This window comes from Nerophis lumbriciformis, linkage group LG01 (assembly GCF_033978685.3).
Source record: "Nerophis lumbriciformis linkage group LG01, RoL_Nlum_v2.1, whole genome shotgun sequence".
Lineage (NCBI taxonomy): Eukaryota > Metazoa > Chordata > Actinopteri > Syngnathiformes > Syngnathidae > Nerophis > Nerophis lumbriciformis.
The window spans coordinates 59,212,979-59,238,082 of NC_084548.2; the positions used below are offsets into that span (position 1 = coordinate 59,212,979).

General features: G+C 39.6%; 1 protein-coding gene across 1 annotated transcript; it reads left to right on the forward strand.

The window, feature by feature from the left end:
• The first annotated feature begins 5,388 nt into the window (after positions 1–5,388).
• On the forward strand, positions 5,389–25,104 carry LOC133570173 (uncharacterized). Its single transcript, XM_061922897.2, has 2 exons — positions 5,389–5,826; positions 22,775–25,104. Exons 1-2 carry the CDS (start codon positions 5,709–5,711, stop codon positions 24,340–24,342), a joined length of 1,686 nt encoding a protein of 561 aa, XP_061778881.2. The 5' UTR covers positions 5,389–5,708; the 3' UTR covers positions 24,343–25,104.

Sequence of the window (25,104 nt, forward strand, 5' to 3'; positions counted from 1 at the left end):
TAGCACTATTAACCAGTCATTTTAAACATTAACTCATTCCTTTACAGAACAAACACATTGAAAAATAAAGTGCAAATGTACTTATTTGTACAAAAGTGTTAACATTGAAAAAACATGACATATACGTGAACATAACAAAAAAGTTGTACTTTTTATATGTCAGGGCCCTATGCTGCATTGCATTTGCAAAAGACCAAATTAGCCAAGAGTCTGTCAGTCATTTGTGCACGATGGGGGCGTAGTATGATGCCACCATGGCTGAAAACTCGCTCCACTGGAGCACTGGAGGCAGGCACTGCCAAGACTCTCATGGCCACTCGGAACAGTGAAGGAAGAGTCTTCATGTTCAATGCCCAGAACAAAAGGGGGAGAGAGTTTTTTTGGGTTGGTGCACTACTTGTAAGTGTATCTTGTGTTTTTTATGTTGATTTAATAAAAAAAATAAATAAAATAAAATTAAAAAAAAATTCTTGTGCGGCCCGATACCAATCGATCCACGGACCAGTACCGGGCCGCGGCCCGGTGGTTGGGGACCACTGAGGTAAACAACCAACAGTATGTCAGAAAGCTAGCTAAAACGGTACACATATTCATAATATAGTATACATTTTAACTGACCTTTATTTTACTATTTTTGTCTTTTTTTTAGGTGGCTAAAATACGCGGTGCTGCTGACCGCCGTCTAACGTTACGTGTGATATATTGACTAACGTAACCCTGCTTAAAAAATCACTGAACAAAAAGTATGAATAAGGTAGTGAACTGCAACAGATTCCCGTGTTTGCAATAACGTTATAACATTAGCAGTGAGTTTACAGCCTCACTGATTTAACTACACAGCAAATAAAAGTCACGTTACTTAGCCAATAAACGTTATCTTACATTCAAAACTTACCGTTCTTTGTGTAACTTCAAATGCCGGACGAAGTTGGAAGTTGTTTCCTCTCCATCAGTAATTTTCGAACCGCATGTGTTGCATATTGCAAACCGTTTTGTGTTGACCACCTCGTAATTTTTATACCCAAACGAAATTATTTTAGGTATCATTTTTTGTTCACTGGCGTGTGGTTTGGACATGTCTTCTTCATTGGTTGTCCTGCAATTTGATTGGATGAATGCTGTGTGATGAAAACAAAGTAGATCTAATTTGATTGGCTGTTGTACTGAGACCACACCAGCTGACACACGCAACGCTGATAGACAAGTACACAATGAAAAATACGGAGCGCTCCCGAATAACTTTTTCATCTTTGGGTTTTGGGGAAAGTAGCAAGTCATGTCAAGTCATGTCAATTCAAAAGGCTCAAGTCCAAGTGAAGTCACAAGTCATTGATGTTAAAGTCTAAGTCGAGTTGCAAGCCTTTTTACATTTTGTCAAGTCGAGTCTAAAGTCATCAAATTCATGACTCGAGTCTGACTCGAGTCCAAGTCATGTGACTCGAGTCCACACCTCTGGTATTTACCTCCAGTAGAGTGTATAGAAAGGATGAGTCCTCTCTGAAAATGGAAGGCAGCAGTAGAATTGCTGCATCCCTAATGAGTCCTGAGGAAATACAATTATTCTGTAATATTTTTTGTTTTCAGAAATACAGATTGTGGCTCCTATAGATACACATATAGGCCTAGATACCTCGTCTTACTGAATCATCCAGGCAGGCATTGATTGCCCTCTGGCAGCAGTCCTTTAGGTCACACATAGATGCTCTTTGAACCATCTTCATTGCCATTCGATCCAGCTCTGTGACCATTCTGCGATCAGCTTCTACAAGGAATTGCTCCTTCATCTCCCACAGAAGCTGTAAGGAGGGATAAAAAGTGTCATCTCAAAATACTTGATGATCATGAATGAAATAATACACATACAATTAAATATGGTCAATTCAATGCTTGAAGATACCAACTATTTTAGGAAGCTTCAGTGCGGGAAACCTTTTGATGATTTCCTCTGCCTTGACAGTTGCCATGAAAGTCTTTCGGTATGCATAGGTTCGTCTCATTCTCTCCTTTAAAGAGTTCAGATCTGGGTGTACCTTAAGCATCTCTGTAGACATTTCATTGATATGAGCTTCAATGCTCCTTTCATCCTCTCTACATTCTTCACTCTCCTGAGCCTATATGCATTCAAGAAAAATGACAAGCAATATAGTAAGAGGTAACCATTAAGATGAGGTGTACATGTTTTTAAAAAAGTTATATAATATGGAAGAATCATCCTCTCTGTAACCTTCGTCTTGTGTTATCTTTCTGCTACCACTATGTTGGAGACCAAGCTTAAGCCCAGTCTCCCTGCTCCTCCTACCCGCACATTAGTGTGTGCTCAACATGGATGTATTAGATCCATGGTGCTCACCAGCCCACCCATCCCTCCAAAGACGAGCTAGATGGCGACCGCAACGCCGCTACCGACAACGTTAAAGCTCCTTCTAACATTGACAATTTATACTATATTATTTCATTAAAATAACAACTACGATAACCTTTTTAGGATGATTTCAGATTAATTGTACAGATATATTGTAACCTATTTTGTTTTGGCAGCTCTCAGCAGAGCTTTGTCAGGTATTGTATTGTTTGACCACAATACAATTTGTTTGTTTGTTTTCTACAAGAAAACAAACAAATAAGCAAACGAACAAAACATAACAAGAAACAAATGCTTAGTCCACCTTTTACCATAAAAGTCCTCAGCTAGGGTCAAGCATGCTGAAATAAGATATTATATTTAGCTCACCTTGATTCTCGGAAGTTTCTTCTGTTCTCTCTCCTGTTCTTCTTTGTTCTGTTCTGTTCACAGTAATCACTATTGGTATGGCACACCTGGTTTGAAGGCAGGGAAGACCAGACCATGTGGTGCAATCCATGGGGCAACCAGCTCTTAACTCACACATGACAGCCACCATCATGCCAGCTCCCTGGCCCAACACACCAAACCTTGCCCTTTCCCGTGGGAGATCAGGGTTCAATTCCCAGCATCAACAAACCCTGATGTAGTAGCCCAAAAGTCAGCATTACAGTGTGATTTTTGCATCAGTTAAGGTTTGGCCTCTGACATCACCGTTGTCTATCAATTAACTTATGTGCAGCTTCACAACTGGACTAAGCCAGTCAGCAGGGTACAGCAGCCATGGGATGAGGCCGATCATGGAAAAGTATGAGGAGGAGACAAATACATGAGTAAAATTGTCTGTAAAATAAGTGTTTAATATTTTTTAAATTGTCTGTCACTAATCCACACATCACCTCAGTATGCATTAACATGGTCACTCTGCATCAACCAGGCCTTGAACTCACAACTTCAAACTGTATCCCTAGATCACATGACTTGTAACAAACTTTCAAAAGCCGTTGTCCAGTGAGTCGTATAGCTCACTTAGATGCCCCAGAAAGAGGAGTTATATCCTTGCTGCAGGGACCACCTTGCTAGTTCTTTGCTGTGTGTCATTTCCTCCTGAAGAAGGGAGTAGTGTAACTAAACTAAATAAACACAATAATAACTGCTGCGCAAATTGGCAAATTGGCAAATTAAGGCAATTCTGAGCAACAAACAGGAGAACAGGAAGGCAAGACAGTTGACATTATAATGTTCCTTTTGCACCAGTTGAGGCTAAAATCCACAACAATAGAACCAAAGACTGTGGTCTATCATGCTGAGCTAATTGGCAAGTGACAATTCAACAGTGGCTTCACAAATTGATTAAGCCATTCACTGTTGTGCATGCAGATTTGAAACCACTGTAAATATATCAGTTATCAAGACACAAATCTGAAAATACACATATTGCATCTAGACAGAATGGAGATATTGGTAATTTGATTTTTTAATTGATTCGATTTGCTCCATAAGTTAATAACTGATGTTTAATCTATCATGACTCTAAAATGTATATGTTTGCTTCACAAAGACCATCTGGCATTTTCATGAGCTGTCATCACCACCTTTGTTAGGGCTTGAACCCAGGTTCTTTGGCACCAAGAACCAGCTCCTAAATCACTGAGCTATTTCTCAAATGGAATCACCAGCCAGACAGCAGTTGTCAAGGCCGATTTCAAAAATGGTCCTCCCAGTCACAGCTAATCTTTGCCTGAGTCAACAAGATTTGCTGATGAAGATCTTGCTTTCTTATAATTAATGGTTGTGGAAATAAATTGGTAACAGAACATTGCCATTATTTGTATGTCTGATCAGAAGGTGTAAGGTAATAGACTAGTGTGGTGGACCTGATGACTGAAGGCAGCCAGCTGGTTAGCTCAGTCACTATTGCCAGTGACTTTAGACTGGGTGGCAGGTGTTCAAATCCCAAGATGGGCAATGATGTTACAGTTTGATCAACAGGATCTGGGGAAGAAGAGTTTGCTTTAAAATAAACAAAAAAATTGAATATGAAAAGTATTTGTATCAGTAGTCACAAGGAAATGTATTTTGCACCATTATTGGCAAATGTTATCAGGAAGTATGTCCCTGGTGACACAGGATCTTACCCATGCTTTCAACAATCCCTGAAGAACTCTTTCTTCCAAAAACGGTTCTCTGGATCAAAATAGTTCTTACTGGAACCCTTAATGTTAGTGAGAACCCTTTTAAAACCAATTATTCAGAAAAGGGGTTTTAAAGGGTTCTCTGGATCAAAATGGTTCTTACTGGAACCATTAGCGTTACTAAGAACCCTTGAAAAACCCTTTCTTCGGGAAAGGGTTTTTCAGAAGCAAATGGTTCCAGTTAGAACCGCAGCCCTTGTAGAAGAACCCTTTTGGAACCCTTATTTCTAAGAGTGCAGTGGCTTACACTTGCAGGGGCGCCGCTAGGGATTTTGGGCCCTATGAAAAGAATCTTTACAGGGCCCCCAACACAGTGTCATTATTTTTTCTGTATTATAATTTCATCATCATTAGGGGCCTCTCTGTGCCCCCCTCCATCATGGGCCCCTAGAATCCGTCTCCTTTACCCCCCCTTTTCGGTGCCCCTGTACACTTGTATCGCATCTCATAAGCTTGACAACACACTGTGTCCAATATTTTCACAAAGATAAAATAAGTCATATTTTTGGTTCATTTAATAGTTAAAACAAATGTACTTTATTGCAATCAGTTGATAAAATATTGTCCTTTACAATTATAAAAGCTTTTTACAAAAATGTACTACTCTGCTTGCATGTCAGCAGACTGGGGTAGATACTGCTGAAATCCTATGTATTGAATGAATAGAGAATCGTTTTGAATCGAGAATCGCGTTGAATCAAAAAAATTGATTTTGAATCGAATTGTGACCCCAAGAATCGATATTGAATCGAATCGTGGGACACCCAAAGATTCGCAGCCCTAGTAGGCACCATGAAAACATACATTTTGAACGGGTCGTTCATGACTTGCCCATCACTCTGACCTATTGGCCCCGCCCCTAAATGAAGCACTCTTGGAGGATATGCGCTTTGCAGCAAAGTCCCCTCCTTCACTCCACACACGCTTCTAATCCTCGGCACATCTCCTCACATCGCTACTAACTACACTTTATTCATCCTCCGTGTCAGGATAAACTCGACTCGTCTTTGTAAATTATTAGGCCCGCTTAGCTTGCTAGTTGTTTTAGCGCTAGTTAGCTTAACGTGCTCGTTGTGCTCGTGAGTTTAGCTTGCAAAGAGACGCGGATTTGATCAAAACACATCGCTAAGCAGAGATCAAGTGTGAGTGTAAAGTGTTGTGATTGTGTGAAAATGTGCGAAAGAACGATAGCAGAGTACAAAGAGGAACTTTCTCGGACAAATGAGGAGAACAACAGACTACGTCAACTACTGGACGCTGTTTTCAATCAAGTTGTGTTACACAGAACAGGTTTGTTTACTTCTTACTCTCACATGTTTTCTAACTTTATATTTCATTATTAACATGAAAATGACATGTTTGTTTACTTCTTATTCTCACATGTTTACTAACTTTATATTTCATTATTAACATGAAAATGACATGTTTGTTTACTCTTTACTCTCACATGTTTACTAACTTTATATTTAATTATTAACATGAACATGACATGTTTGTTTACTTCTTACTCTCACATGTTTACTAACTTTATATTTCTTTTTTTTTTTTGATTGATTGATTGAAAGTTGTATTAGTAGATTGCACAGTGAAGTACATATTCCGTACAATTGACCACTAAATGGTAACACCCGAATAAGTTTTTCAACTTGTAGTATATATCTGTTTTTCAACATATATATATTATTTTCATAATACAGTCATCACACAAGATAATCATCACAGTATATAAATGGAATTATTTACATTATTTACAATCCGGGGTGTGGGATATGGAGGGGGGAGGTTGAGTTTGGTTGGAATCAACACTTCAGTCATCAACAATTCCATCATCAGAGAAATTGACATTGGAACAGTGTAGGTCTGACTTGGTACATATGTACAGCAAGTATTGGACACAGAGAGGGAGATCAGAAATTATAAGAAAAAGTGACTACATTTGATTGTTTACATTTGATTATTTACAATCCGAGGAGGTATGATGAGGAAGGGAGGGTGTTAGTTTAGGGTTGAAGTTGCCTGGAGGTGTTCTTTTAGTGCGGTTTTGAAGGAGGATAGAGATGCCCTTTCTTTTACACCTGTTGGGAGTGCATTCCACATTGATGTGGCATAGAAAGAGAATGAGTTAAGACCTTTGTTAGATCGTAATCTGGGTTTAACGTGTTTAGTGGAACTCCCCCTGGGGTTGTGGTTATGGCGGTCATTTACGTTAAGGAAGTAGTTTGACATGTACTTCGGTATCGGGGAGGTGTAGCGGATTTTATAGACTAGGCTCAGTGCAAGTTGTTTTACTCTGTCCTCCACCCTGAGCCAGCCCACTTTGGAGAAGTGGGTAGGATTGAGGTGTGATCTGGGGTGGAGGTCTCGAAGTAATCTGACTAGCTTGTTCTGGGATGTTTGGAGTCTAGATTTGAGGGTATTGGAGGTGCTAGGGTACCAGGAGGTGCATGCGTAATCGAAAAAGGGTTGAACGAGAGTTCCCGCCAGAATCTTCATGGTGCTTTTGTTGACCAGAGAGGAGATTCTATAGAGAAATCTTGTTCGTTGGTTGACCTTTTTGATTACCTTGGTTGCCATTTTATCACAGGAAAGATTAGCCTCTAGAATGGAACCTAGGTAGGTGACCTCATCCTTCCTGGCGATAACAATGTCACCCACTTTTATAGTGAAGTCACTGACTTTCTTAAGGTTGATGTGGGACCCAAACAGGATGGATTCCGTTTTACCTAAGTGTATGGATAGCTTGTTGTCAGCGAGCCAGGTGCAAATTGTACAGAGTTCAGCACTGAGGATTTTCTCTACCTGTGACTTGTCCTTGCCGGATACCAGCAGGGCCGAGTCATCCGCAAACAAGAACAATTCACAGTCGCATGCTGATGACATGTCGTTTATGTATATTAGGAACAGTAAAGGCCCTAATATACTGCCTTGGGGGACTCCACAGCTTACTGAGAGGGGGGACGACGACACTGTGCCATTCAACTCAACCACCTGTTTCCTCCCTTCCAAGTAAGATTGCATCCAGCTCGATGAGGTTTTATCAAATCCGATTGCTCTGAGCTTATCCAACAGTATAGTGTGGTTAACGGTGTCAAAGGCCTTCTGAAGGTCCAGTATGACCATGCCGCAGTATTTGCCCGCGTCCACCTCATGTTTGATGTGGTCGGTCAGATAGAGAAGGCATGTGTCAGTGGAGTGGTTAGTTCTGAAGCCGGATTGGAATTTGTACATGAGTTTATTTGTGGCAAGGTAACTATCGACCTGTTCATAAACTATTTTTTTCCATTACTTTCAAAATGGAACTGAGAATAGAAACAGGTCGGTAGTTGCCAGGTTCTAATTTGCTTCCTTTTTAAAGAGGGGAGTTACTCTTGCTATTTTGAAATCTTTTGGTACTTGGCCTTGTGTAATTGAGAGGTTTATTATGTGCGTGGTGATCGGGGTAATGGTGGTGGCAGAGTCCCTGAGGAATCTGGAGGGAATATTGTCAAGGCCGGTGGCCTTGTTTGGGTGGAGCGTGCTCAATTTTTTAATCACCTCACCAATTAACATCAACATGACATGTTGGATTACATTTGATTAATAGGTGTACTCAGACACATGATTGTTATTGTGTTATTAATGTGATTATCAGACAGCAGTCATTTCCATTAGATAATGTTCAAATTTAGGCGATTTGGCCCACTTATAATGAAAATAACAAAATAATGATGTTTTTCATCAGACATGTGCTAGTATTGTATATTTGGATGGGGGCCCTGCTTTGGAAATAATGTGTATCCCGTTCAGAGATCACATTTAGTTCCACTTAAAACATTCACATGTTCCACAATGAGATGAATGCTGTAGCACAAGCATGGGATAACGTGAACAGTTGTGGAACTTTCTGTCTAACTAACTCAGTGGAATCTATTTTCAGAAAAATTAAAAGATGCAGATATTGCTTTCTCCTTTTCTCGTTGGAAGTGCGATGTATGCGCTGAAGTAATATAACAAAATGGTGGCTGCTGTATTTTAAGGATACCATATGGTGAGATCACCGTATTTTAGCTACAACAGTTTTTTTTTCACCAATATCTAGCAGTCACATACCTGGTAATTTTATTTAGCAATATTTAGTCTAATAGGTTTCCGACACAATTGTGCATGTATTTAAAATACTTGGTACATCATTTATTTTGATGCGATAGCTAAACATAATTATAGTTGCCATAGTTTTGTTTTATTTTTGACATACTGCTTAAAGAATAATTATTGGTAAATGCAATCTATGAAATATTTAATTCATTAATTTGAAAAGTTCTTCACTTTAAACAGAATTACAGTACATTTACCCCTGCTTATGATGTTGAACATATTACACACCATTATACTAAATGTATGACTATTCCTTGCAGGTTGGATGAAGGAATTGTTCCACAATTCTATCAGTAATGAAAGACAGTTTTATATCCTTAAGGCCGAGTATATGCCTTCCATGAATGTTCACTGTGCTCCCCATAAGCTGTGGGTTGCTAATGAGAAGAAGTCAATAGTGCATATTGTACCTGTTTTGCTGGGTATGTAATTATATGGGATAATAGAAAACCGAATCTGAAGAAAAAAATTCATATTAAATGTTCAACTTGTGTAGTGCTTATGTTGTAATGCATGTAATATTCATTCTGTTTGTGTAAAAGTTCAACATTTAGGAGGATTTTAAAGTTTTTAAACCTATTGCCATCTCCAGGTATTGCATAAATTACAATGATTTTTGTGACTCTTGAAAAAATATATATTTTTGATGATGATCATGTTGCACAGATTCCACTTCAATGTTGAGTTTTAGAGACTGAAAAAAAGAAGAATAATGTGTCATTTAAAATCATTTGCCGAGTAATATAACTGGTAAATGGTACTTTTTAGTAAAAAAATAACTGTCAATTGATGCAACCTATTAGTAGATAATCCATGACACTTACAACATTTCTGATTACAGGATAACAATGACGTAATGTACATTTTATGAATATTTTTACACAACAATATTGTATAATGTAGCAATATATTTCAACAATGTTTATTTAAACTACTGTCCATGTCATGTTTTATCCTACCTGGTTGGGTTGTTGTGTAGTAGATTCAGAACTATCCTCTACTTCGCCAGTCTCTGGGATAACTTCGTCCATGGAAACAGCAGCAGTAGTTGACGCTGATGTTGACGCTTCTGAGTTGACAGAAGCCGTTTCTGTAGGTCCATGCCACATCAGTGTTCTTCTTCTTTTCACGTTAATGTTAACCCTTTTCCATTTCTAACAATGGCAAAGGGTGGTCATCCGTTGGTTTACCATGCAAGAATTGTTTACTGCAGATCCGTGAGTCTTTTGTAGGCTTTCAGTCCACCCGCTTGTTATTAGCGTTCTTAAATTTCCTGTTAACGGCCATAATCCATCTTATTTTCATGTCTGGATCTTTTGGAAACGGGTACTGTTTAAATGGTGGATCATAAACGCATCTTCCTGAGTCAAAATAACACTCATGAATGTCACATATTGTTTGTTTCTATCTTGTGAGGTGATATGTACTATTAGAACATCCCACAACTGCACAAATTGTCTTTGACATATTGAAAAATATACACGATGCGGAATAAACAATAATTCAGAAATATATCTACTAGTATTCACGCTAAAGAGTAAAAACTAACTACGAACTGACGGAGTTTACTAAAAAAGTATGGAGTCGCTTGACTTTGACCTCGATAAATTGGACATGCGCAGAAGCCTACTTCGAACTGGTCCATCCATTGTTATTGTGCTCACCCCGCGTGCTTCTCCTTCTTTGAGTTGCACCGGAGTATGTGTCGTGGACTCATTATCTACATCTTCTGTACTATTTATTATTAATTATAATATATATGTATGTATATTTATTGTTATGTGTACAGGAGGGAATTGTGACGGCACAGAACCACAAGGGGGCAGTAAAGCTGTATGTATTTATTTTATAGAATAGAATAGAATAGAACAGGGGTGTCAAACTCAAATACAGAGTGGGCCAAAATTTTAAACTGAACAAAGCCGCGGGCCAAGGTTGAACAAATTAACCTTTTAATAGGGACCCAAACAAGTTTTGCATTGAATATTGAACAAGCAAGGCTTGCTTATATTGCAGCCCGGAAGAGTTAGGGCTGCATGGGATTCTGGGTATTTTTGTTGTTGTGTTTATGTTGTGTTACGGTGCGGATGTTCTCCCGAAATGTGTTTGTCATTCTTGTTTGGTGTGGATTCACAGTGTGGCACATATTTCTAGCAGTCTTAAAGTTATTTATACGAGCACCGTCAGTGTAACCTTTATCGCTGTTGGCCGAGTATGCTTTGCATTCAACATTCGCTGGACTGGGTGAAAAGCGGACGTGATGATTTTTGGGAGGGGCACTGAAATTTGACAGTATTCCGGGAGGGAATTAGCGGTGAATGCGGTGTTACCGCCGCGCGGCGGGCCAGCTCTAGTGTTAATTTGATATCGTCTCAAGGGCCAAGTGAAATTACAAGGCGGGCCAAATTTGGCCCGCGGGCCAGAGTTTGACACCCATGGAATAGAAAGTATTTTATTGATCCCTGGGGGAAATTCAGCACCACAGTTCGCTCACAATAGACAATAATAATAATAAATAATATAATATATATAATATATGAATAATATAAATATATTCTACATATATTCTACATATAAGTGCAGTCAAGAAGGAACATATGCATTATACAGTCTGATGGCTGTCGGTATGAAGGACCTCCTGTGTCGTTCCGTGTTGCATTTTGGGAGTCTGAGCCTTCCACTGAACGTGCTCATTCTCTCCCCAAGGTCCGAGTGTAGTGGGTGGGAAGTGTTGTCCATAATGGTTAGGAGTTTTGCTAGACTTCTCCTCTCTGACACCACCGCCAGAGAGTCTAGCTCCACTCCCACCACGTTACTAGCCTTCTCTACCAACTTGTCCAGTCTGTTTGCGTCCCTCGCTCTCAGCCCGCTGCCCCAGCAGGCCACGGCGTACAAGAAGGCGCCCGCCACCACCGACTCGTAGAACATCTTCAACATCTTAGTACAGATGTTGAAGGATTCTAGCCTCCTGAGGAAGTAGAGGCGGCTCTGTCCCTTCTTGTAGAGTGCCTCAGCGTGTTTTGACCCATTCAGCTTGTTGTGGATGTGTACTCCGAGGTATTTATAATCCTCAACCATGTCCACATCGACCCCCCTGATAGAAACAAGGGTCGCCGGAGTACTCCTCCTCCTTCCCAGGTCCACAACCAGTTCCTTGGTCTTCGTCACATTGAGCTGGAGGTGGTTCTTTCCACACCATGTGACAAAGTCCTCCACCAGTGACCTGTATTCCTCATTATCACCATCCTCAATACACCCCACTATCGCAGAGTCATTAGAAAACTTCTGAAGGTGGCAGGACTCAATGTAGAACTCAGGAAACAAAATGATACTGCGCCCATAGTAAACCCCAACCACTGGCAGAATCAAGTATATTTTTATATTTGCTTGAAAAGGAACAGGATGAAGAAAATCTTACATTTCCTGCCCCCTTCAACATAATAAGTAGTCTTACTTAATGGATAGTCCAGATTCACAAGCATACAAACCAAACAAATACATCCAAACATATCAAAAAGTAATATATACCTCATGGGATGATACAAAACCAGACAAAAAATAAGTAGAATAATAAATATAATATAATATATGTATTGACCAGAGTATCCCAATTCCCCCGTATTGGATGGCCTGTGAGGTACCACCAGTAATTTGGCCAGTCTTTTCCTGCTTGCTCCGCCATGAGCAACAAATTATTGTTTTGCCCCGATACTCCTGTGGTAATAGTAAACCATTTATCCTTTGTTAAGGGTCCATTGACAATGTGGACCTTGAGAGTGCTTTTGGTCAGGGGTCCTATTGTTAGACCTGTGTGTGTTTTCCCAGTATGATTCCTAAATTGTTTACTTCCATCTTTAATGGTCACATTTGGGCAGAGTCATATGACAGCACAGGGATCTTCACCAGTCTTGTAGATACAAATAGCCAGAGGATAACATTTAGGGGCAACATGTCTATTAACAGGTGGGGTGGAGTTGAGCGGAGACTCTGTAGTATTGAATTTTATTACTAGACTATTGCCTGTTTTGGGCAATTTAAATTGGGATTTCCATTTGATTGCCTCTGGTTGCCACCCATAAGTGGGTGTGTCCCACGAGTCGGTGGTATAAGAAACCCATCCCCAATCAGAAGTATATCCGCTCACTCCTATGTACCATGGATATCTTTGCCACTCAATCCCCTTGTAACTGTATTTCTAATTGTGACAGTGGAATTTGTAGTGTGCTGGTGAACATATCCCCTTGATAACACAAATAGAAACCCGAATACTTTTGTCCATTACTGTTTTTCTGGCAAGGGTTTTCTGGCATTTTTCCACTAATGGGGTTACTCTGAATCCTCCCATTACCCGTCTTCTAATACGACCCCCCCCTGTGAGTGTATTTTACTTCTTGATTCTGCCAGTGGTTTGGGTTTACTATGGACGCAGTATCATTTTGTTTCCTGAGTTCTACATTTTCCTCAGATTCCCAAGTGAACCATATTAGGGGGGCAGGGCCGACCAGTACCAATATCGTTAACCCATATGTTATGGACCGTCTGAGCCATTGGGGTGTCATTTCTGCTGATTCACTCCTCTACCAAAGTCAGTGGTTCGGCTCAACTCTAGTTATCGTGTGCGTCCACACTATTACCAGACTTTGCCTTCCTTTCCTTATTGGATGATTCAACAGATATGACTTTTTTTACAATGTACCGGTACTAAGTGTACCCAGGTTGGTCTTCCCGCTATCTTTTACTGCTGTCGGGGTTGTTAACAGTACCTGGTACGGTCCCTCCCACCTTGGAGAATGCCAATGTTTTTCTTTTAACGCTTCTTATCAGAACCCATTCTCCTGGTTCCACTAGGTCTGTTATCTGTGGATGCGCAATAGGTTTACCGTTAGTTTCCGTCTCTTTTAGCTTCTCCAGCATCTTGCACATATAATCTGCTAAGTTTGGTTCATTACTAGGTTCCCATTGATTTTTGAAATTTGGTAGCTGATAAAGTCTTCCAAATATTATTTCATATGGTGTGAGTCCTGTTGTACTTGTAATGTTCATGTACATTTTTACTAAATCTATACATTGTGTCCATGGACGTTTTGTTTCTTCCATACATTTCTTTAGTCTGTTTTTAATTGTTACATTTTTCCTTTCCACTAGTCCTGTGCTTTGTGGATGATAAGCACAGTGGTTTTTGAGATCAATTTGGAATAATGGTCCTATATTCTTGATTAATTGATTTGCAAAATGAGGTCCATTGTCACTGTATAGATTTAGTTATACCCTATCTCGGTATTATATCTTTGCATAATGCTTTTGCTACTGTTAGCGCATCTGCTTTTCCTTGAGGAAATATTTCGACCCACTTTGAAAATGCATCTACGATGACCAGACAATACTGTTTTTCTTCACTCCTATTTTGTTCAATAAAATCCATGCATAGATGTTGGAACGGGTGTTGTGGTTTGGGGAATTGGCCTCGCACAGGTCATGCATGCCCTACAAAATTATTATTTTTTGAATAAGAATAAAAGCTGTAGGTAGTATAGTACTTCTGTATAAGGTTCACCATCCCTCCTGTTGAGACATGAGTACAACCATGGCTCAATACTGCTGGCCACTTATACAGATTTTTTGGTAAGATTGGTTTATTGTCTGGACATACAAAAATGTCTTCTTTGTTCAACGTGGCTCCGTTTTTTGTTTTGTTGTTGTATGTCTTTTAGTATATTATTCATGTCGCTAGTTTGTAGTTTAAAAACTTGTATTTCTTGTTCTGCTGCTTGTTTTGCTGTTTTGTCCGCAAGCGCATTACCTCGCGATATTGCGTCCGTTCCGTTTGTGTGTGCCGCACATTTGCATATTGCTATTTTAGCTGGTAACTGTACTGCTTTTAATAATTCTTTTAATAATTCTCCATGTGTTACAGGTTTTCCTGTTGACCTTATCATTCCTCTATTTTGCCAGTGTTGTGCAAATGTGTGCACTGTTGAGTATGCATATTGACTATCTGTGTGTATTGTAACCTTTTGATATTTCATTAATTTACATGCTTCTGTTAGTGCTACTAGTTCTGCAGCTTGCGCTGAGTAATTAAAAGGTAATTTGAGAGCTTTTAACACTTTAGTTGCTGTGACAACCGCACATCCTGTTCTATTTTTCCCATCATCCCCTTTTCGTGCAGACCCATCTACAAACAATACTTGTCCCTCCGTGAGAGGTTGGTCTTGTAAGTCAGGTCTGGGTTTAGATGTTTGTTCTGCCAACTGTTGACAGTCATGTGGTTCTCCGTCACTGGAGTCAGGAATTAATGTTGCTGGATTAGGTGTTGTGCATCTCTTTATTGTCAGATGTGGTTGAGATAGTAACGTTGCCATACAGGATAAGTGTCTAGCTGGTGATAAGAACGTTAGATTAGTTTGTAGTAATAGTGCTGACACAGCATGAGGCACTTTTAGGGTCAATGGGTGGAACAGTACAACATACTTGCCAACCCTCCCGGATTTTCCGGGAGACTCCCGAAATTCAGCGCCTCTCCCGAAAACCTCCTGGGACAAATTTTCTCCCAAAAATCTCCCGAAATTCAGGCGGACCTGGAGGCCACGCCCCCTCCAGCTCCATGCACCTGGAGGGTCTGCATGGAGCAATGTTGTAATATATTGAGTTGGAGGCAATAAACAGGTGAGGGGATGAAGTACGTTTCTTTACTGTAGACTTCAGAACAGACTCACACACTTGACGTCAGGTGCGCAACACCACGTAAATCGTTGGCCAACCAAAAAGTAACCCCAGTACGCTATAGCCAACATTCACCAGGAGATGGCAACAGACAAACATAGATCACTCCATTGCATTCCTCCCCTTTTAGAATTGTAGAAATTACTCAAAAGAAATAAACAACCCAACCAAAAAAATGCAGCAGCTCATTTAAAAAACGGTACTTAAGCCACATTCTTTTTTTTTTTTTAGTACTGAACTCTTAACCCTCATTTGTAAACAATAACATGCTTATTATACAAACAGTATTTGTACACCTTTAACACAGATTTGTATACTGTCTTCATAGATTCAGTTTTTTTGGTGGTACTCGAAACCTTTCTGGGTACCTGCTGATCACTGGTGGGGTTTTTGTTGTGGGTGATCTGGGTTCTGATGATGGCAACTCAGCAGCCCTTGAATCTGGTTCAATGATGAGACTAGTTTGTGTCTGACTCACTGATGGTCCTGGTGATGGAACTGAAACAGCACTGTCCAGTTGTACTGATGGCACATTTTCTGTAACTGGTGGAGACTAGATAACTGGCAGTCTCTCCATGTTTTCTTGCCATGGTAACATGTGATCCACATGCACTGTGCGCTGTCTCTGTCCCTCTTGATAGATACATAGATTGATATATATATATATATATATATATATATACACAGTATATATATATATATATATATATATATATATATATATATATATATATATATATATATATATATATATATATATATATACAGTGTGTATATATATATATATATATATATATATATATATATATATATATATATATATATATATATATATGAAATACTTGACTTGGTGAATTCTAGCTGTAAATATACTCCTCCCCTCTTAGCCACGCCCCCAACCACGCCCCCGCCCCCCCACCTCCCGAAATCGGAGGTCTCAAGGTTGGCAAGTATGCAGTACAATTTGACTACTGCTATCAACTGCTATAGATGTTGCCACCACAGCTCGCACACACTGAGGAAGTGCGCATGCTACATTGTCTAATTTAGATGCGGTCCTCTCCAAGGTTTCTCATAGTCATTCACATCGACGTCCCACTGGGGTGAGTTTTTCCTTGCCCTTATGTGGGCTTTGTACCGAGGATGTCGTTGTGGCTTGTGCAGCCCTTTGAGACACTTGTGATTTAGGGCTATATAAATAAACATTGATTGATTGATTGATTGAAATGTTATACGTATTACTTCATGTAATTTTAAGTAACATTTTAAACCCACTAAAAACTGTCTATAAGTGTATTAACTGTAATTTTACAACTCAGAAGAGACATTCTTCCAATTCTTTATATGTTTTATTTGTAATTATTATTCAACAATATTCAAAGCAAACAGTTGTAATGGTTATAGTTACTCGCATTATATTATCAAAAGTCTATAGCTAACTGAAAGCTGTTGAGATTGCCATGCTTCTTTATTTATTTTCATGTTATGCCATTATCTTATCGTAGCTCACCACCCAGATGTATGGTACTGTATTCTAACGTAAGAATGTTAGACAACACTTTAAGTTAAACAACTTAAAACTTAAACTTAATACATTAATTTTTCAAACTTCCACTCCCAATGTGCCACACACACACACACACACACACACACACACGCACACACACACACACACACTCACACACTCACACTCACACACACACACACACACACACACACACACACACACACACACACACACACACACACACACACACACACACACACACACACACACACACACACACACACACACAAGGTTGTGTGTGTGCGCAAGTGCACATTCTAATAGATAAGGCGAACACACTCGAAGACCGTTTTTCTCTTTTTCTTCTTCAGCCTCTAAACATGTAACTTATTTTATATCACTTAATCATACTATACATATTGAGTCTTATTATAGTTATTAATCTAGGTTTTTATTCTATACATGTAATTCTACATGCTCCGGTATCGCACAGAAATTGGATTTCTTTGTCATTTATTTCAATGATTATTTCTGGTTTATTTGCTGTTTTTTCACTTAAGTTCTCATAACTTACCATACCATACCATACCAACTTTATTTATAAAGCCCTTTAAAGACAAGCACAGTTGAAAAACAAAGGGCTGTACACCACAAAGAAATGAAGGCAAAGGACAGACTAAAAAATAACGTTTAAAACAGAAATAAAAATACACATTTAAAAGCAAATATAAATTACCCTAAGAACAGTTTGTTAAATAAAAACAGTTTAAAAGTTAAAAACAGTTCAAAAAGTTAAAAGCTAAAAACAGTTCAAAGTCTCATGCTGGGTTAAAAGCCAGTGAATAAAAATGGGTTTTAAGAAGGGTCTTAAAAATAGCCAAAGAAGGGGCCTGTCTCACATGGAGAGGGAGATCGTTCCAGACTTTGGGACCCGCAACAGAGAAAGCTCTGTCCCCTCTGAGCTTGCGCTTTGTTTTGGGTACCTCCAGGATCAGCTGATCAGCTGACCTGAGGGACCGGGTGGGCGCATAGAGGTGGAGCAGCTCAGAGAGGTACGGTGGGGCAAGACCATGTAAGGATTTAAAAACAAGCAAGATAATTTTAAAATGGACTCTAAAAGACACAGGCAGCCAGTGGAGGGAGGCTAAAACAGGAGTAATGTGCTCTCTTTTTCTTGTGTTAGTTAAAAGTCGGGCAGCTGCATTTTTGACCAGCTGCAGACGTTAGAGGGAGGATTGATTTATTCCAAAATACAAAGAGTTACAGTAATCCAGCCGAGATGTGATAAAGGCATGGATTACTGTCTCTAACTGTTGCCTCGAAAGAAGGTTTTTAACCTTGGCCAGCTGACGTAAATAAAAAAAAGCTGGCTTTCACCACTGTGCCAATCTGACGGTCCAATTTAAAATCACAGTCAATACGAAACCACTATCTTACAACAAAGACAAAAGTAATCCTTATAAATTCGGCTCTGTAGGGGACGACAGATTACTCAAAATTCTCAAAATGGGAAAAGGGACAAGTAAACCAAAGGTTAGTCTAAAAGACGAGCTAAAATGTAAAGACTGGAAAGCAGTAGAAAAAACAAATCCAGATTTACTGAAAATTTCTCGATCACTGGATCTCTAAACATGAATTTACCGGAAGCCTCAAAGTAGGTGATATTTATTGTGGTACACGTCGCTTCTGCTGGAGGATTATCCCCAAGTGGAGGTGTCTTGCCTACACGCTTCCACAATAACCCACTATTACGGTACTTCTCACAACTTTAGTATGGAGTGATAGCCTAGTGGCGATCACTCCCACACACTCTCACGTTCACACCTTTCACACTTGTTTTACGGAAGTTTCAGTTCTTGCGGACTCCGACGTCCTTCTATGGCCTCTTCTGTTTTAGAATTGTCGGTTTTTACGTGGACTACGATGTCCTTAATTAGGTTTATTTTCAATGTTGAATCTTACGGAAGTTTCATTCTTTGCGGACTCCGACGTCCTTCTGATTCTTAAGCCTTTTTACCTGTTAGAGCCTAGGATTCACAGGGTTTGTCTATGCGTCGTAACCCTCAGTCACACGCTTTTTCTATGCGTCGTAACCCTTAGTTACACGCTTTTCTAATGCGTCGTAACCCTCAGTTACATGCTTTTCTCTTCTACTATGCGTCGTAACCCTCAGTCACACGCTATTTTTCCTTTGTAATTCAAAACGTACTCACTGAAATCTGCGTTACTTCCTCTTGTCCTCGGTTCCCCGTCAGTCCTCAGATCCAGAAAAAGCAGCTCCTCAATGGGAGATGTGGGTACCATGGTCTTCTGGTTTTACTCACCAGGCTGGAATCGTCAGACGTGTTGGGATCCGGCTCGAAGGACCAAGGAGATGTCAGGTGCAAACACTGTTGACATCTATTAATCAGACAAGAAGCAAGGAATCAATTAGAGACAGAGTTCAATTTAGCTCATGAGGAGACTAGGGATGTCCCGATCCGATATTTGGATCGGATCGGCTGCCGATATTTGCCAAAAATTGCGTATCGGCAAGGCATGGGAAAATGCCGATCCAGATCCAGTTTAAAAAAAAACTCCGGTCCGTGTTTTCCAACGCACCGATTTAAATAATTCATTCCACTTTTCTGCTGCTCCCTACATTCCGTTCCACATTTTCCAGCACACCTTCAACACATCCACAGGTCTGTGAATTCTCACGCAGTTGCTTTTAGCTGCTGGCAGTACACGACAGGCTCTTCTCACTCTTTCCTGTGTCTCCCTCTCACAGACAGCAAGTGCACCTTCTTACACACGTCACATACTGTCACGTCATACGTCACATACGTATACATACCTGCCAACTACTCCGGTTTTCCCGTAATTAGTACGGTTTTCATCAACCTATTCCGGGTTACGGTTGCAGTGATAAAAAATATGGTTTTTCATTAATTAAAAAAAAAATTTTTTTTTAAATGCGCGAGGCTATTTATAGCACCGCTGCCAAGCACGAGGCCATTGTTTCCAAACGAGCGAGATGTAGCAGCTAGCTACGGGGTGTTAGCCAATGGCTTTGGCTGGGGGGCGGGACGTCCGGGGAAGTTAGGGAAGTGACGTTGTTGACAGGAAGTGTTAGTTCGAGTTTTGCCGGGAAAGAGGGGAGACGCACATTGGAGCTGTTGTGTGGTTACATTGCATTTTATTACAATAAATACGAGACAAACGAATAAGTCTATGAGCCTACGTTCCTGGGAACATTGCAGAACGATAATGGAATCAGCCGGAGAAAAATCGCAAACGAGTCTTAAACCGAAAAGAAAACTGCAGTCATTCCGTGAAGAATATTCAAAAGCCTATCCGGGAATAATTATTCGTTCCAAAAAGGGTGAAAACTACGCGAATTGCACCTTGTGCAGACAAGATTTTTCGATCGGACACGGAGGAAATAGCGATGTAAAAGACCACGTTGGGACAAAAAAACACAAGTCTAATGCCGTTGCTAGCGATACAAGTGGAAAACTTTCAACGTTTTTCGGATTTTAGCCACAAAAAGGTAATGACACCAATGTTATCTATTGGAATTGTTTAGTACTGTTATACTGTTAAAAGTGTTTATACTATTTATGCTTTCAAGTCCAAGTTGAAGAAATCTTGTTAAATGTTGACAGCATAACTACCAAAATACAGAAGTATGCCCTTAATATTTTTGCAGTGCTATTTCTGTTGAAAAGTTAAAATGATTACATTAGAGATGTGATGTGCCACTTTTCAAGTGTCTGATGGCTTAAATTAATTTTCATTAATTTTTCATATTTTGAATTATTTTGAAAGGCTTACAAAAAAACTACATTTGAATTGTAATTCCATGCTATTGACAGGACTATTAATTTTAATGAAGTTAGCTTACCATGTTTACAGTATGATAATTGTGATAGAAATGTGAATTTTAGGCACAGAATATTTTTTACAATTGAACAAGGCAGTAGATTATACAAGCTTGGACAGAAAGTTAATAATGACACCAATTTTTTTTTTAATGGAATTGTTTAGTACTGTTTTACCATTTGTTTACTGTAAAAAGTGTTTATACTGTTTATACTTTCAATTAACAAATCGCCGTCCCGATTATTATTCAAAGCTAACTGAAAAATAAAGCAAAAGAATGATAGTATACGAAAAAACATGTGTCAATACAAATAACTAATGACACAGATTTTTTTTCAAATGTATGCTCAACTTTTTTTTAGCCTTTTTAAAGAAAATATATACATCATTTATTCAAATTATATGAAGACGTCATATGGTTCACTGCGGCGGAGGAAGTTCCAGGCGCATTTCACTCACTCAAGCAGGACTCATAGCAGACTCCGGTGGGAAAAATAACACAATACTAAAAAAAATATACACTTTTAAGAAAATCGGCGTTTTTGTGTTCTCCTTTAGCTGCTTCCTATCTTGTCAGAAGCAGCATGTATGCGCAGACGGCGTCTTAGCATAACTAAACAGCGACCGCCATTCAAAGTATTTTTCATCACCGCCAACAAAGTATTATTTATTAATTTCATTAGAGCACGTCCCCTACACGTTGAAAGATCATCAACACAAATGAGCACAACATCGAGCAGTGAAAACATGAGTTTACTTCCGATTAAGTTCGTATCTTTAGTTGTTGAAATAAAGTCGACATGACTGGCAAGTTGTTTTGGCAGCAGCTAAATGAGGCTTGACACCAGAGCAGCGATACTGTGTACACTTGATCACGTCTGCGCTGAGCAGATGCGCACAGGGTTGATATGTATAGATATGTATGGTCTGCTGACAACAATATTTTTTCTCCCAAAATCTTACTCTAGTTTGAAGCATCTTTTATGGATTTATTTTAAGAGCAAAATGCAAATAAAAGGGTTCAGATCCATACTCGCACGAGTTCTCAGTTTTTATATTTTCTAGTCACACAATCTATTTTTAGGTGCATATGCGAGTCAAATAGTTGCACTGTACAGGCTTCCGCCCTAGCTACACCCTCACCACAAGTATATTGGCAAGCTGGGAGAAACCCCGACGACATCAAGGATTACAGCACAAATCTATTCGTTTTTTATATCACGCTTAAAAGAAATATTGAAATGTTAATATCAATGCACTCACCTCATTGTCTAATATGTATAATTGATTAAATCATTTTTTAAGGCTAACACATGGGATTAGCTGTGCAGTACCGATGGCGATGAATAAATGAATGCCTCTGATTGACTATGCAAGTGGGATTTATGATGAGAACAGGCAACAGTAAATTAATATTCTGAGCATTCTAAATGGTTAAAACTGTGCGACTCCCTGTCACCCAAGCACTCCATGTTGTGTCTCTAGTGGTCAATAGCTCACCAAAACAAAATAAACTCGACCCAAACAAATCATAAGTGGCTCATTAATCTCCCTCTTATTGTATGTTTTCCTTATTTGATTTTAGTTTCTTATGAAAAGTTATGTTCTGTTTCTTTTGTGTTGACTGTCCGCCCGATTGTAGCTGAGATAGGCTCCAGCGCCCCCCGCGACCCCAAAGGGAATAAGCGGTAGAAAATGGATGGATGGATGGATGTCATTTCTGTTTCTCCCACATTTGATTTCTTACAGGATTTCATAAATTATTTTTTGTCCTTTACTGTTCGAGCAGCTGTCAGGCTTGTATGTAAGGCTTTACTGCAGAGTTCATTTTGTGTTTTTCATGACTTGTAATGCTTCTGTTACTCCCTGGTGTGCAGAGTGGTTATGATATATTGCATGTCAATGTGGAAACTGGTGAGATCATCAGAACATATGCTGGTGCAGGATAATTTCTGATTTCACTGAGCTGGATTTTTCTAAAGCATGATTTTGTCTATTTGTGTCCTGCAGACATCTGTGGAGAAAATTATCTCCCTGAGCAGCAGGAGTGTACCTTCACGGAGGCCACACAAACACCCTACATTGAAGAGGAGGAGCCATACCCCCCGCATATTAAAGAGGAGAAGGACCCACAGTGGCCTCCATTTAAAGAAAGCAAGGCACCACCGTCCCCCCAAATTAAAAAGGAAGAGGAACAGCCCCCCCAATATATAGAGGAAGAGAAGCAACAACATTCTCACCTCAAAACAGAAGATGAGGAGCCACAGTCTCCTCAATCTGTAGCGGAAGAGCAACAGCCCCCTCACTTTAAAACAGAAGAAGAGGAGCCAAAGTCAACCCAAATTAAAGCAAATGAGTCACAGTCCCCTCACATTGAGGAAGTTGAAGTGCCAAAGTCCCCCCAAATTAAGGAGGAAGATGAGTATCCACAGCCTCCTCAATTTGTAGAGGAAGAGCAACAATCCCCTCATTATAAAAGAGAAGAGCCACATACCCCTCAAATTAAAGTTGAGTCACAATCCCCTCACATTGAGGAATATTGGGCGCCACAGTCCTCAAAAAGGAAGAGGTGCCACAGCCCCCCCACATTAAAAAAGAAGAGAATGAGCCACTGCACCAGTATGGTAAAGAGAGAGGCGGAGCCTCCAAGCAGCAGCTCAACTCAACACATGACAACAGAAGCTGATGGAGACCACTGTGGAGGATCACAAGCAGACAAGATCTTAGCTCCACTATCAGATAGTGACGACACAACGTCTCACTCTCCTGACACTGATGATGAAGAAGATTCTGAAGATGATAAGACATGTCACACTGACAACACACGCTTTACATGTTCTCACTGTAACAAAACTTTTAATTGGCGTAGTAATCTGAGAGTACACAGGAGAACACACACTGGAGAAAAACCCTTTTTCTGTTCAGTCTGTGGTAAAGGTTTTGCACAAAATATTCATCTGAAAAGACACGTAGGAGTGCACACTAGAGAAAATACATTTTCTTGTTCAGTCTGTGGTAAAGATTTTGCAAAAAAAGGTGATCTGAAAAGACACACAAGAATCCACCCTGGAGAAAACCCCTTTTCCTGCACAGACTGTGGCAAAAGTTTTGTGGGACAAAGTGATCTGAAAAGACACACAAATATCCACAATGGAGAAAAACCCTTTTCCTGCGCAGACTGTGGCAAAAGTTTTGCGGGAAAAGGTGATCTGAAAAGACACACAAAAATCCACACAGGAGAAAAACCCTTTTCCTGCACAGACTGTGGTAAAAGTTTTGGGGGGAAAAGTGTTCTGAAATTACATACAAGAATGCACACTGGTGAAAAACCCTTTACCTGCACAGACTGTGGCAAAAGTTTTGCGGGAAAAGGTGGTCTGAAAAGACACACACAAATCCACACTGGAGAAAAACCCTTTCCCTGCACAGACTGTGGTAAAAGTTTTGCGGGAAAAAGTGCTCTGAAATTACACACAAGAATGCACACTGGTGAAAAACCATATTCCTGTTCAGTCTGTGGTAAAGGTTTTGCACAAAATAGTCATCTGAAAAGACATATAAGAATGCACACTGGATAAAAAAAAAACATTTTCCTGTCCAGTCTGTAGTAAAGGTTTAATACAAAGTAAGACTCTTAAAAGTACACTGTAGACAAACCATTCACCTAGAAGGCATTATTGATAATGCAGAGCAGAAAGCACACTGGTGAAAATCCTTTTATCAGCTCAGTCGGCTTTAAAGGTTTCATAGACAGTTTAACTTTGAAAAGACACATGAAAACACACGCACACGCACACACTCACTCAAGAGAATCCATTTAGTTGCAGTGTTTGTGAAGAAAAATTCCCTAATAAGTAGCAGTGTAAGACACACAAGTGTACGGGTGCGAAGAGCAGCAGCAAATGAAGACGCAGGATGTTTTGTCATTGTTCTGTGTGTTACAAACTTGACAAATTGCTTCTGACTTTTATGTTCCAACACATTTACCCTTGCATGCTAAGAGCATTTTAGAACTGTTAGCGATCTACAGCTTTAATTTTTGTTTGGTAAATGACAGACCATGAGAGATTATCATCACACTTCAACATCTCTAACATGTAAATGCTGCCCCTTTCCTAGATCAGCATTGTAAATGTAAATGTGTTCTAAATTGTTTTACCCCGGATAAATAAATGTTAAATAAATACATGTAAACTAGGAAGTAAATATTTATATACTACATTACCCAGGAAGGTTAGTGCTCTAGACAGGAACAGGAAGTGGGTTTGAGTTATGTTGGAGGACAACATTTGTGCTGTTTGATCAATAAAGAGTTGATATATTGTTACATGTGGTTGTTT

Bases quoted from the DNA above. Each gene is read 5' to 3' on its own strand.
- LOC133570173 (XM_061922897.2), top strand. From the start codon at position 5,709: ATGTGCGAAAGAACGATAGCAGAGTACAAAGAGGAACTTTCTCGGACA. The intron at 5,827-22,774 runs GTTTGTTTACTT...TGTGTCCTGCAG, and splicing joins AGTTGTGTTACACAGAACAG to ACATCTGTGGAGAAAATTAT.